The 13,966-nt window shown below is 40.6% G+C and overlaps 1 protein-coding gene across 1 annotated transcript in view; it reads left to right on the forward strand.

The window, feature by feature from the left end:
• Window positions 1-13,966, forward strand: part of LOC124788701 — a 433,390-nt gene that overhangs the window by 348,641 nt on the left and 70,783 nt on the right. The window contains exon 3 of the mRNA XM_047255980.1: window positions 10,348-10,411. Within this exon, the coding sequence (XP_047111936.1) occupies window positions 10,348-10,411 (64 nt within the window). The remainder of the gene's footprint in view (window positions 1-10,347; window positions 10,412-13,966) is intronic.

A 13,966-nucleotide genomic window follows, 5' to 3' on the forward strand; every position in this document is an offset into this window, starting at 1 on the left:
CTCAGGGTCAACACATACGCGAAGACAATATGGGAAGAAGGGAATTTGTGCACTATATACAGAAAAGCAAATGAACTAGACGCGTCCACCAAGCAGCCATAGTAAGCTTTCTTGCGCTGACGACGGAAGCACCTTTTCGTGGTGTGAACTGAACATCGGAAGCGTTGAGTAGTCGTGATGTAGTTTCAAATTCGTGCTGTGATGTTTTGGAACAGTAGAACCTTTTAAATTCTCGAGTACAGTAAGTAGCGTGTTTCGTTACTGACTTTCAAGCAAGACGTTACTAAAGCAGTAACTGAAAAACATTAAATCATCATATGACATCATTAGACGGGAGACCTCGTCTAGGGTTGTTCTTCCGCCAGGAACAAGTATTTCTATTGGACACAATTTCTGCTACTTAGGCGTCTACATGATGGATATGGGGTGAAATGATTAGGACAAGATGGACACCCACTCTGTGAGCGAAGAAAATCTCCATCCCTGCCGATAGTTGAACCCAGGAGCCTGCGATCTAAAAGCGGTGACACTAACCACCTGACCACTAACTTCGGACTAAGTGATTTAGTACTTAAGAGTCAATAAAATTTGCCGAGTTAAAGTTCGTAAATCTGCATTACAACTATTTTCACAATACTTCCCTTCACCCCTCCCCTCTGCTCCTCATTAAACACGTGCGTCGTAAACAGCATTTAAGCATGTGTGTGTGTGTGTGTGTGTGTGTGTGTGTGTGTGTGTGTGTGGGTGTGTGTGGGTGTATATGTGTGTGTTTTCTTCATACAAGATTCTCCTTCATGGTGGATATATTATTGCGAAAACGACACTCTGTATTAGACACTAACGAGAAATAGCGTAGCGTGCACTCTGTTGCGTTGTCAATGTAAAATTAGGGAACGGGCGAACATATATATCTTGAGTCGGATACCGATAACTTTAGCAATGTTATACTGATGGACGTGGCTAATGTGGTTAATGGCCAATCGTAATCGGAGGTGTGTAATTCAACAAGTATGTGTACTCCAGAGAATGGTGTATGTGTGATATTGAAGTAACCCGCTCTGTTCGATTTACAGGATCCTTAACGGATTTGTCTCCAGGGAAACTCAAGTAATTAAGCCTACTCCTGCAGACTCCATACTCAACCTACAGGCCAAAGGCTGATTTGTTTCTCACGGAAACTGCAGTACTGAGCATTTGTTATCAGACACGGCTACCTTTGCACATCCCGACGTGAGTCTTGAAAGAAATTGACCGCTTTTGTGTGACATATATGTCGCTTCTTTTCACTTTCCGTAGCTCGGAGCTGGCATAAAATAGAGCCCCCTAAATCGTTCTGCTAACACATTAGAAAGCGCAGTCATAAGCTGTTTCGCAGAACACACTTCGAAAAGAAAGAAAGTTTCCAGAATCACAACTAATGACTTCTTTAGGTACTTAAATTTACTGTGGATTAAGAAGGTACAATATTTAAATCTGTTAAGTGTCAAACTATTGTTACGCGAAGCTCTGAAAAACATTAATAAAGATATGCATCCAGCTCTTGCAGAACGCCAGAACAACAGCTCGGTTGTCCTGGTACCCTCACATATACAAGGGGTACTTCGAGAGGTAGCAGCTGAGCTCAAGGTGTTTAGGGATTGTAAATCCGATGAATAACTGCAGTAAGGCTCTTGGTTAAAATAATTTTATCACATCTCTTGTACGTCACATGAAATCACTTCTTCGGGGTTTCAAGGTACCGCCGCATCTAGAATAATCTAATGAACTGCAACTCATATTGCTCTAGTTTTTGACACACTCTTTTCTGATTAAAGAGTTTGTATAACCGGAAATGGAGGCAATCAAATATATGGGGCTACAGAGAAAATTATGTGGACTGTTAAGAAATGAAGTTCTACGCAGAATAGACGAGTAAAGGGATAAATGTTAAACACTGACTAAAAGAAGGGTCAGGGTGATAGGACATGTGTTAAGACGACATGGAATAACCTCTGTAGTACTAAAAGAATTCTGAGACTCAAACCTTGAAGGAGAAGACAACGGAATATTCACAGAAAACAGTATGGTACATTGAGTATAAGATGAAGGAACTGACACAAAAGGAATCGTGGAGGGACACATTAAATCAGACAAAAGACTGACGACCAAAAGGAAAATTCATTATCCAATGTTTTCTGTGCAGAGATAGATTACAGAATATATAATGGTACCATTTTCCAGCTTTTACTCTGTTTGCTTCAGTTCTCAAAGACGAAGCTAGATGGCTTTGCTGTGTGTATTCATCATTCGTTCTCCGTGGGTGTTAGCATCTCTCTTTTCAAAAGTGCGGAAAATCTCTCTGTGATTGATATGGAAATCGCATTGCATGCAAGATATATTTTACTCAATATAAGCAATAATTGGTAAACTTTCATCAGTTTCAAATATGAATTAGATTACACGGTTGTTGCGAAAATTTATGTCCTATTGCTTATATTACTGACTGCGTATCTACTTCTACAGTATATTTTACCAGTTTCTCTAGAATTTACGTCTGCACAAAAGGTTCGAAGATTTTCTGAACTACAACGACCGTACAGGCTAATTCATATTTGAAAAAGATGGAATTTTACCAATAATTGTATCATATTGAATAAAATGTAAGTAAATCTTCCATGCAATACAATTTCAGTATTAATTACAAGAAGTTTTTGAGCTTTTTTGAAAAAGAGGTGGGAACACATACATACTCCAAAAAACGTCATATGGCGTATAGCGAGTGGTATCCCGTATCGCTTTTAGTCGTTCGCTTCCCTATTTCACTTGCAAATCCTTCTGTTCGAGTCTTGATTTCTCTTGCCTTCGCGGTCCTTGCGCGAAACGCACGTTGGTATCAGTAGGATCGTTCTGCAGTCACTCATGAATGCCGGTTCTCTAAATTTTCTCAAAAGTGTTACACGAAAAGAACATCTTCTTTTCAAGGGGCATTTCCGCATTACTCGCGTGATGGTCGAACCTACCATAACAAATCTAGCAGCAGGCCTTTGACTTGCTTCGATTTCTTTCTTTACGCCTGCAGATGGGATGAGGGAGAAGAAGAACTATTTTGTATATACAACCAAAGATTTACACTTCTTGTTGCAGTCTTCTTGAAAACTATAGGTTTCCGAAGTTGAAATTGACAGGCCTGGTAATGAACACTATTACTGTAGAATAAAAGTCCATTTGCCGCAGTTACTCTTTACTACAAGAGGTATGTCGAAGAGGTAGTAACTAAATACACATAAAAACTGCCGGTAGAAAAAGAGATATATTACACTAGAAAAAGATTTGTTAAGTTTCTCCTTATTAGATTGTGTTGTATCAAAGCCACCCAGTAACCTATGGCCAGGTTGAGTAACAACGGTGTGCACAAACGGAATTTAACGTTGTGTTAAAGGTATCTTGTTCCGCAATCTTTTTAAAAATATTTCTCCGGCCCTAATACTTTATAAAACTGTGTGTACTACAGCATTTAAATATTCTTTATAGCTTTACGAATTCTTGCGATGTGCATGTTCCTGGATTCCCTACAGTGCACTAGCAGAATAAGAATGATGTGGTTCGAATCTTCGACTGCAAATTGGCTCTCTTTCCATAATACATAGGTTTTCACCATTGAGTTAGTGATTCTCCAGTGTCCTCAAGAAATGATTTTCACAAATTCGGTTACGATGGGAGGAGATTTCGACATAATTCTGTTTCAAATAAGATTCCTTGGTTACCGGACTTAAGTGCACTACTATCATGACAGCTTTATGCTCTATCTTAACCTTGAGTGGATCATACTTTACCTTCATTTTTTAATTTAACGAGATAATTTAAAAATGTCTGTAGTGGAGAGCATCTCGCTTTCTGTTAACAGCATTTGAATAATGTATTTTGAACATAACTATCACAACAAGAAGCAGATCTTAGAACACTTAACAAATATGAAAAAAAAACATTGTTACTCTGCCATAGTCTTCACCAAGACAGCGTAATTACTTTTATGTGTGGTTGCAGCCAGATGCAGCTGTGGGTAAGAACAACTCCATTTTCCGCATACAATGGATAGCTGCAGCTGTCGAACCGTTGTTATCGTTCGCGGGGTATTGTGTAGCACCAACGCGCAGCGCAAGTGAAGAGCGATTTGCAGTTGTCGAAGCGCTAGCGAAATGCAATTTTCCGCATAAACTGTCATCGCGTACTGTTAGTTCGCTATTGTCTTGTTTCTGAATAGCAATGACGGTCTGTGACAAGCTGATCGTCATTCACGCTGGGCTGCGTACTGAAAACCGTTCCGCGCTGTGAATGTTGCCGTAAGTGTGTTGCGTAACGGCAGTTACGAACAGCGGTGCCCATTTCATATAATTACATATATTTACAAAAATCATTGTGTGCGCAAAACTTTTATCTGTTATGGATGAGGATCACTGCGACTGTGATTGTGTGCATGAGTATATGAACGTCCTATGTCTCCTCTTAAGCCATTGGGTCGATTTGAAACAAAACTGGTACACCTATCACCCGCCGTCCGCAAAGAAGCACCTTAGTGGTAAGAACCGCATAGCTCCATTACGTTTCGGGGTGAAAAGGTGATGACATAGAAGCGTAATTCAGGAATCTCTGCAGCAATTGCAACTACATTTTGTACATACATGAGTGATTATTTTTATTATTCTTGTAACTATTTGTATAAGAACACTATGGGAGTAATACACTCCAAAAAACCCTAGTGTAGGGGATGAGAAGCTGTGATATGTAAAAGTGTTAAGTAACCACCGAATTCATAATTTTAGTGATCTCTAGGATCATGGGTTACACTCCCAAAGGATAAAGGACTGGGGATGGGGATTCAAATACAGGCAAATATGAAACTATCTCTAACGCAAGAAGCAATTTCTATCAAATTAGCACACCTATCACTCACTATCTGAAAAAAAAATCTGGAACAATTTCAAACAAAATTGTTGAATACGTGAATGGTGAATCATTATTTGCGTAAAAGTAGACTAAAATACCCTTCCTATCGCTAGGGTGGGGGTAGGAACGGGACGTTCGAAAACGACGTTGGTATTTATTTCCTTCATTCAGCAGACTTATAATATTTTAAAAGTACGAAGCGCAATATTTTTCCTATTTATATTCTTCAGCACGTCAAACAGGTATCAAGAACGAGTGTTGCAGATAGCCAATAATAGTGTCAGTTTGTTTGGCGAATGCTCAAATGTGTGTGAATCCCTAAGGGACCAAAATGCTGAGGTCATCGGTCCCTAGACTTACACACTACTTAAACTTTACGCTAAGAACAACACACAGCCATGCCCGAGAGAGGACTCGAACCTCCGGCGGGAGCGGCTGCGCAATCCGTGACATGGCGCCTCAAACCGCTCGGTACATAAGGACAAAAATGTGTGACAGCAGCGGAGAAAGACTAATACGGGGTAAAACTTCGATTATAAGTGGTCTAACCTTTCAACTTCCCGTCAGCTTAAGTGAACCCGAGTAACGAGTGGATGGGCAAAGTGTCTATTAGGAACATTACGTAGGTAGATTGTGGACAGTTGGGATTGTGGGCCTCACTGGAAGCGTGCAAGGGATAAGTCCCTGCAGTCGCGCTATTCGTCTATGTCCTCGGTGGCTCAGATGGATAGAGCGTCTGTCATGTAAGCAGGAGATACTGGCTTCGAGTCCCGGTCGGGGCACACAGTTTCAGCTGTCTCCATCGAGGTATGTCAAGAACACCTGTCAGCAGCTGAGGGTTTCAATTAATTATAATTTATTCTAGAGAAGCTGCACGGTCATCAATGGTATCTGTTCTTTCGAGAACAGTTACTATCTTCATATATATTTCATATAATACGCAATACCTCTCTCGTTGCAGCAGCGGTCTCTTCATATACAGACGTGACAAGCTCTTGAAAATAGAACATTATCAAATGAATAAATGGTCTTGATAAAAAGGATGAAATGACAATAGGGTCAATTTTTTCCTTTTAATTCCTGTTTTTAAGCCGTAACATGGAGTTGCAGTGTAAATATATTTCAAAGCTCAAATAGTCAACGGTCAGATGTATATTTATCGATGTAATGAAATGGCAGTTTCAAGAGAAGCAGCCAACATTCTTCCTGCTTTCTATAGAACATCCAAACAATTGATAACTGAGTAATAAATTTAAAAAAAGCACCGAACGTTTATTGGTACGATCGACGATATTTTTGTCGTCACGACTCGCGATGTAATTATAGAGATATAATTTCGTAATGAAAGTAACTTTGTAATAAAATAAAATAAGACTCATCAAAATGTTTACTGTACAGGATGTTTAAAGAGAGGTAATGACAATCTTTCTTTCAGTTCACTGGAACTTATATCTTCTGTCAAACACTATTGCTGGATTGCATAGTACGGGTGTCTGTTGCAAGTATGTAATGTTACTCAGTTTGGTCAAATTCCCGTAATTTTTAAACAAATTCGTCAGAATTGGTCTTCTAATGACGTTATAACGTGAACCTACAGTGCTGTGCCAACCAGAAATCGCAGGAACATCAACAAAAGCTTTATGTTCAGAGTATATCTCGCCGCAGCTGCTGCTGTCCAGAGGGCGATGTTTCGCAGCCTTTCACAGCTGTCGACCACGTGATGGATGAGTACTGTCGACGTCAGACGCTCCCGAAGCACTAGATGTCCAGAGCACGCCACGCACATACGTTGTCCAGCCCAATAAAATGGATGGCGTCAATCTGTAAGCCCTGCAGCGGTGCCACATCTGAGCGGCTTACTTCTCACGTTTTGCTGAAAATTCTTACGAACACTCGCTTACGACAAAAGGAAAACGGGCGAAAATATTGCCTCGGAGAGTAATATCTCTCGGATCGAGTAAATCTCGAACCTTAAATTTGAAATATACAGTGGAACAAATTCTATGACTAACACTTTCTTTTGGCTGGTCTTTCGTGCAAGAAAAATAGTGAATACGAACAAACCTTAATGGCTTTTAGCTGTAATATAGGTACAATAAATGATATAAAACCATTTTATCTCCGTCGTAGAAATTAATTATTCATATGTCTGAAATTTTAATATCAAATCGTCAAACGTAATAAATACGAAAAATTAATCGGAAGAACTGCTATAATCGAACGATGTTTTTCTATTTTTTAAGCTTGTTACGAGAGCATCATGGGCCTGCAATTTTTATACGAAAATACAAAATTTACAGAAAAAATATAGCACTGAAATTTGTGATATCCAATCGACATCTCGGATTTTGCATGGGCCGTTGTGAGTTCAGTGTAACAGATGTGTGATTTATCCACCTTAAACAACTGTATTTCTATTTGTTGAAATAATCATCCACCAGTTGCACCGGTAAAGAAGGTAAAATTCCTTTTGTGCAACTGATTGCTGATTATTTCAACTAATTACCGATGATTTTATGCCTAAGAAAACTAGGAGGCACAATACACTTGGTTTTTTTCATAATTATCTCGTAGAAGTCCAAAATGTGTAGTTATTATCTTCAGGTTCGAAGTAAAAGCTCTGTAGATATTTTACATAATGAAGTTTGTGAAATTAATCGAAGTAAGTTAAGAGAAGGCCGTCAGCTCTAGTATCTTAATGGTTTATTGTTGCTTCTGACTCCTCTAAGGAGTCACACACCTTAAAGTTTATACATGGGCGCCAGCACTGCATAGTGGCTACTTTGTCACACGATGAAATTGCAAAGCACATTTTTCACAAAACACACCTGACAACAACTCTCTTCTTAGTTTCTCCATGTCACACACCTTTCCAAAATCACCACAGTTTTTACACGTAGCCTTCTTTGAGTTAAGATAACTCCTAATTGTTTAAATGGACCTAGATGTAAGGAAGAAATACGATAACTTTCACATAACATATCCATTACCGTGTAACGATCACATTCTATATAAATACAATTTAGCAATCCTATTTCCAGTAGCCCAGTAATTTTGTCAGTATGGTTGTTGGTGATATACAAGACAATATTACAGTTTAATGATGTCTTTTATCTGGACACAATTTTTCAAGTTTAAAAAAAATCCAGACATGACAATAGCACCAGTATTCGTACAAGTTAGTCATGTTTCTATAATTATAATTGAGACGCAATTTATGAAGTTAACACTTCAATTTTATCCCAGTTCAACAGATCTTACATAGTCTAAAACATACTGTGCATGCTGTGCCTCTAAGGATTTCACTTATATGTAAGTTATCAAAAGGTAACAATTTTTTATCCGTAAATTTTGAAGCTACGTCTTTTACTAGATTGTGCGTTTAATTTTAGTTCCTTATTGAATTACTCGACTATTCGATTCCTTATACACGACGTCGTCATTGTCCAAGTAAACCAAATATTAGGCACAATTAAACTGCTTCTCAGGATATTATCTTTAGCTATGCAGGTGGTGACATACGAGTAGTTATTGTTAGTAAACGTAAGAAACCTCTCTTTCTTTTATCCCGTGCAGTACTATTTAGTTAGTATAAGAATCGATTTCGGCCTTTACTCTATTTTCGTATTATTTGTATCAGAAGAATACTTTTTTCTAATAAATGGTATATGACATCCGTGAACAGTGGCCATTCCCCCCCCCCCCCCCCGCCACCCCCCCCCCGCCCCGCCACCCCCCCCCCCCCCCGCCCCCGCGGCTCCACACACACACACACACACAAATATGAAGTTTCGTGGCAGGTTAAAGTTGTCTGCCACACCGAGACTCAAATCTTTGTCTTTCGCATGAGAGCGCTCTACCAACCAAGCTATAAACCCACGATTCCACGACTCAGCCTCACTGCTTTCCCTCCGGGAGTACCTCATGTCTATAGTTTTAACCTGCCAGGAAGTGTCAAATCAGCGCACATTTCGCTGCAGCGTGAGAATTCATTATGGAAACTGAAATATACTTACAAAAGCAGTTATGAACTGTGCATCCTATGAATGTAACCCTCTATTGTTTGAGACAAAGGAATGCTTTTATAGGATGCACAGTCGATTAGTGCTTTTGTGAGCATACATTAATTCATTTCTTTGAGAAACTCTGTACGTGGTTGGACAGAAGCCACGATCTAAAGTGTTGGAGTAACTTAACATAAAGTTGCGAGTTTAAATGGATCTGGAAATGTATTCTAGGTTGAAAATAATGCACCCTGCCCCTTAGTACTTTTGTACAGGTCACCCAAATTACAACACCGCAGCTGATAATTGCTATGCATCAAATTTCAACAATGCAGGCGTCAGCCCATGAAAATACGTAATGTGATTGATCGTGTCGGTCTGCTTGTGGTTCTGGCGAATGCTACGGCATGTGGTCGCGTTCTGTTTTGCTACCAAGGTGATTGTGTTATAATGGCGGATACAAGCAGAGGCACAAATGAAGTATATCTTCTTTTTAGCAATACCTATGGTAAAATTAGGGATAACTTTTTTAATCACTTCAAGGAAGAGCCCCCAACGGAGGCTAATCTTCGGGAACTGAAAAGAAAGGGCTTTACACTGGTTCTCTGAAATATGCACCAGACAGTGGAAGACACAATAAATATGACAACAGCAATGAAGCCTTGAACGCTTGAATGCATCACTGCTTCGTTCTCTAGCAAATCTAACGAAGAAGCGGTCGGTGGATGAACAGTACCAGAATCTCCAAGCATCACTGGATGATGAAAGAAGATTACTATTCATTTCGACCCGACAGCATCAGTGAATTAATTGACCATGACATGAATACAAGACGTTATGCCTGCGAACAGTTACTTGCAGTTTTTCCAGTATTAGCTACTCCCCGTAAGGTTATGATGGAAGATGAATGTTCTTCGTATCTTACCTCCGGGTCTCGTAATGTTTACTTCTGGGCCAAAGACAATACACAACATATCGTCAGCATACAGAGGGTGTTTGAAATATATAATACGTCTGTAAAGACATTCGTTTCTTCGTTATTCCATGCTTGCCATTTAAATACGTTTTCTGTTGCGTATTTAAATGGATCTGGAAATGTATTCTAGGTTGAAAATAATCTTAAACATTCGGAGTGTGATTTCTGACCCACCCGGTACAGTGTGTCGTACCCAAATAATCAGAAATCTTTTCCTTTGATATAGATAACTTGAAGATCGCCCGAGTATCGACCGAAATCGATTGTTACAGTGAAGAAACATTACAGCTGGTTAAAATATGTACCGTAGTTACAAACATTAAAATTTTCTCGCTTCTCATAAGCAGGTCTTGTGAGACACGCTAGTGTTGATGTGGGGCAAAGCTAGAGAAGAACTAATGTTTGTAGTTTTCTGACATTTCTGCACCACTTTCTGTGTTTCAGATGACGGCGTCGAGGACTACAGCGATGGGAACCTAGAGCGTCTGCTGCAGGGCGCCCAGCAGAAGTGAGTAGCCACACGTTCCCCTCTCTTCTCCTGCCGCACTCCTCATCACCAATATACTGATAGTGACTAAGGCAGCCGAAACGTTTCAGTAACTTTTCGCCTTTGCACGATATGATACACACATTCATCAACATGTTGTTTAACCATCAACAATTTCTTACACTGAAATCTGAGTTGGTCATCTTAGGTCTTTCACATTCGTAGTCTCTGTAACACCCAGTAAATTGCTTTCTGTAACTACTTCACAGAGAATTAGTCCCAGCGTTTTTCACTGATAAGGTATGTGCTTTCCAGGTTGTGTGGTTACAACAAACTGACGATGTTCCGAGTGCTCCATTGCGAGTTGCGTACATCGCAGATACTGAAACATCGTAGATACATTCATTAATCTGTGCGCTCTTGGAGTATACTGAACAAAATAATAGTTCCACTTTCTGTCATCAGGTTAAAATATGGTGCTATAAACAATCAGAATGTGCTGTTGGTGCAGGAAAGGGGGGGGGGGGGGGGGGGAGCGATCAAACATACGGTATCGGTGGTTATGACATGATTATTGGGATATGGTCACAGGTTACTGCATGTGTTCAATAAGATCTCTCGACTCAGCAACATTCTGCATCCATAACACAGTGTAATTGCCAGTTTCTCGTATATTCGGTATAATCAGAGCGATATGTCGTCGTATGCTATCCTTTAGATCAGGAAAAGTCCAGATACATTCCTGACTCGATCTTTCAGATACCCCACATCCAGAAGCCACATGGATTTATGTCGGGGGAGCTGGAAGGCCACACATCTTGAAATGCAATCATTACGGAAGGTTTCTGGAAGCAAATCTTTCACCTGGCAAGCGACATGTGCTGTCAGCACATCTTGTATGAAAATAGTAACGTGGACACAATTGCGTTCTTGCAAAGTTGGAATCACGTGTTGAACAAGGAGGTGCTTATAAGTTGCAGATGTCGTTGTACACTTAAGAGGCCAACGAGGTGTCATTCCCTCCGAAGACACACGGACCGAAATCGTTGGAATTTGTGAATCCACACCAGACAGTCACATTAGCTGAGTACAGTGGTTGTTACTGCACAACATGTGGCGGGCCGGAACCCCATATGCGCGCAGAGTAAAATGTGACTCGTCCGTGCAAAAATTTTTTCCTACCACATGTCATCGATTTCTATGCATGCCAAAAACCGAAAGGCAAAGTCACGGCGTTATAGCCTGTCTTGCGGCTTCATTTGGAGCACATTCAAAATCTTATAGTGATACCAGTGTAAAATGCGGTGCAAAATCTTTTTAACTGTTGTCCAGGAGAGAGAGAATTTCAGTGACACAGCTCGAGCAATGTCTGCAGAATTTGAGGCATCTTCTGCATGTTTGGCTATAGCCACAGCGACTTTATCAACGTGGGACCCCATCGCATCTGTTTCTGCAGGCAGCATTCCCGTAATGCACAGTCTGTGACTTAGGAAGTCGGGATTAGCATGGAAGGTCAGGGCCACAATAATGTCACTCCTTAAACACAACAACTAGCAGATCAATAACTTAACCAATTTATTCAAGACCACGTTTATAAAACAGCTAACATACAATCAACACGTGGCAGCCAAAAAAACAACATAGAAATGACAAATAGCTTCCATCTCAAGCAAGCAGCAAATTAGAATTACTTAATGAACAATAAATTACAATCTTAAGTGATTTAAAAACGTGGTACAGATATAATTTTTTTGAGCAATAACACAACCAGCACAATACGTTAGACTTAAATAATTCTTTGGCAAGCAAATTTAATTTTTTAAAATATACATGAGAGATGTTAAACATTTATCAAATGGTCAGTGACACCAGGCTGCCCTGGGCAAAAGGTGACTTAACTTAAAATGACGGAAGCAGCAGACTAGCCGTCCAAAAAAACACCTAAACGCCGGGGCCCAACCGGGAGTCACTTCCCATTAGACGACACGTCACAGATTCTGTGCACCGAAGCGGAACGCGGTGCCGCTGCCACACATCCCAACTCGCAGGTAACTGGAACACAAACAGGCCACAGAAAACACGGAAAACACCAAGCAAACATCAATTAATATAAGTTAAGAGATCAATTAACAATATAAGTTGAAAAAAACCAGTAAGTTCCTTCAATAGAAACTACTTAAATTTTGCAGCAATATCAATGTTGTAAAAAATTTAAATTAAAACTTGTACACAAATGCAATACTGTAAAGTTGTATCAGACTTTTACACTCTCATAGTTTGCCAAACATTATTTACACGTATGATTAAGGCCGACAATGTGTACAAAGATGAAATATAAATAATTTGAAGATAATATCACGTTATTCAAATGCACAACTTCACAACAAAACTAGGTTTGTTGCTCTTTAATTTCGTTGCATAGGTCTGCAATGTAACTGCCAATTGCGTAAGCTTGGTCTGCAGAAAATCACAACTAGACTATGACCTAATATCTTCAATACCTTACAGTTACTACATCTTTTGGGGACGCTGATTTCGTTAAAGGAAATAGTGACTGTCGGTCTCCATGCGATCACACACCTTGCCGTCTGCTCTTACGTCAACAACACATACATTAGGGAAACCAACCAACAGGTTGCAGTCGCTACAACGCAAATAATTCCACGAAACGAAGGCACCAAAACCACCAACACCTTCGATGGAGAGCGTCGTTCGAGATGGTCTCGAGGAATGGGTCTGTCCGAGAAAACAGGCACCAAAGCATTGCGACGAGCAGCGCCCGGAGTTGACATCTGGCAGGTGCACCACAAACTCCAGACCGTCCTGCAGGGCACACCGGTCGCGCCGCTGCTGGCCGAGCCCGCGTGTTTTGCTCCTTCGTCCCCTAAAACACGTCCTAGCGCCTCGTAGCGAGTTCGTCGACCAACTCGCCGACCGCAAATACCCGCCGCCAGATCACAACAGGAGCAAAGATCGTAGTACAGCCGGGTAATCGATAGTCGTGCCAAAGAGCTGGTGTGCCAGAAAAGGCGTACCACGGCTCACAGTCTTCCTGCTGAAAGCTGCCCCGTTTCGTACGATAAATCCAACGTTCTTAATCCATTACACCAACATATTGACGTCAAAACAATGCCATATTTTCACGTGGTGGCAGAAATTTGGAACTATGTGGAATATGCCGTACGATGGAATTAACAGACTTTGAAAACGGAATGGTAATTGGAACTAGACAAATGGGGCATTCCATTTCAGAAATCGTTAGGGGATTTAGTATTCTAAGACCAACAGTGTAAAGACTGTGATGAGAATATCACATTTCAGGCATTACCTATCATCACGGACAAAGCAGTGGCCGACGGTCTTCACTTAACGATCGAGGTCAGCCGTGTTTACGTTGAGTCGTCAGTGATAACAGACAAGCAACACTACGTCAAATAACCACAGAAATCATTGTGGGACGTACGACGAACGTATCCGTCCGGAGAGTGTGGCGAAATTCCGAGTTAATGGGCCATGGCAGCATACGAGCGACGCGACTGCCTGTGCACCATATTGCCTGCAGTGGCTCTACTGGGC

The sequence above is a fragment of the Schistocerca piceifrons genome, chromosome 3 (assembly GCF_021461385.2).
Source record: "Schistocerca piceifrons isolate TAMUIC-IGC-003096 chromosome 3, iqSchPice1.1, whole genome shotgun sequence".
Taxonomy (NCBI): Eukaryota; Metazoa; Arthropoda; class Insecta; order Orthoptera; family Acrididae; genus Schistocerca; species Schistocerca piceifrons.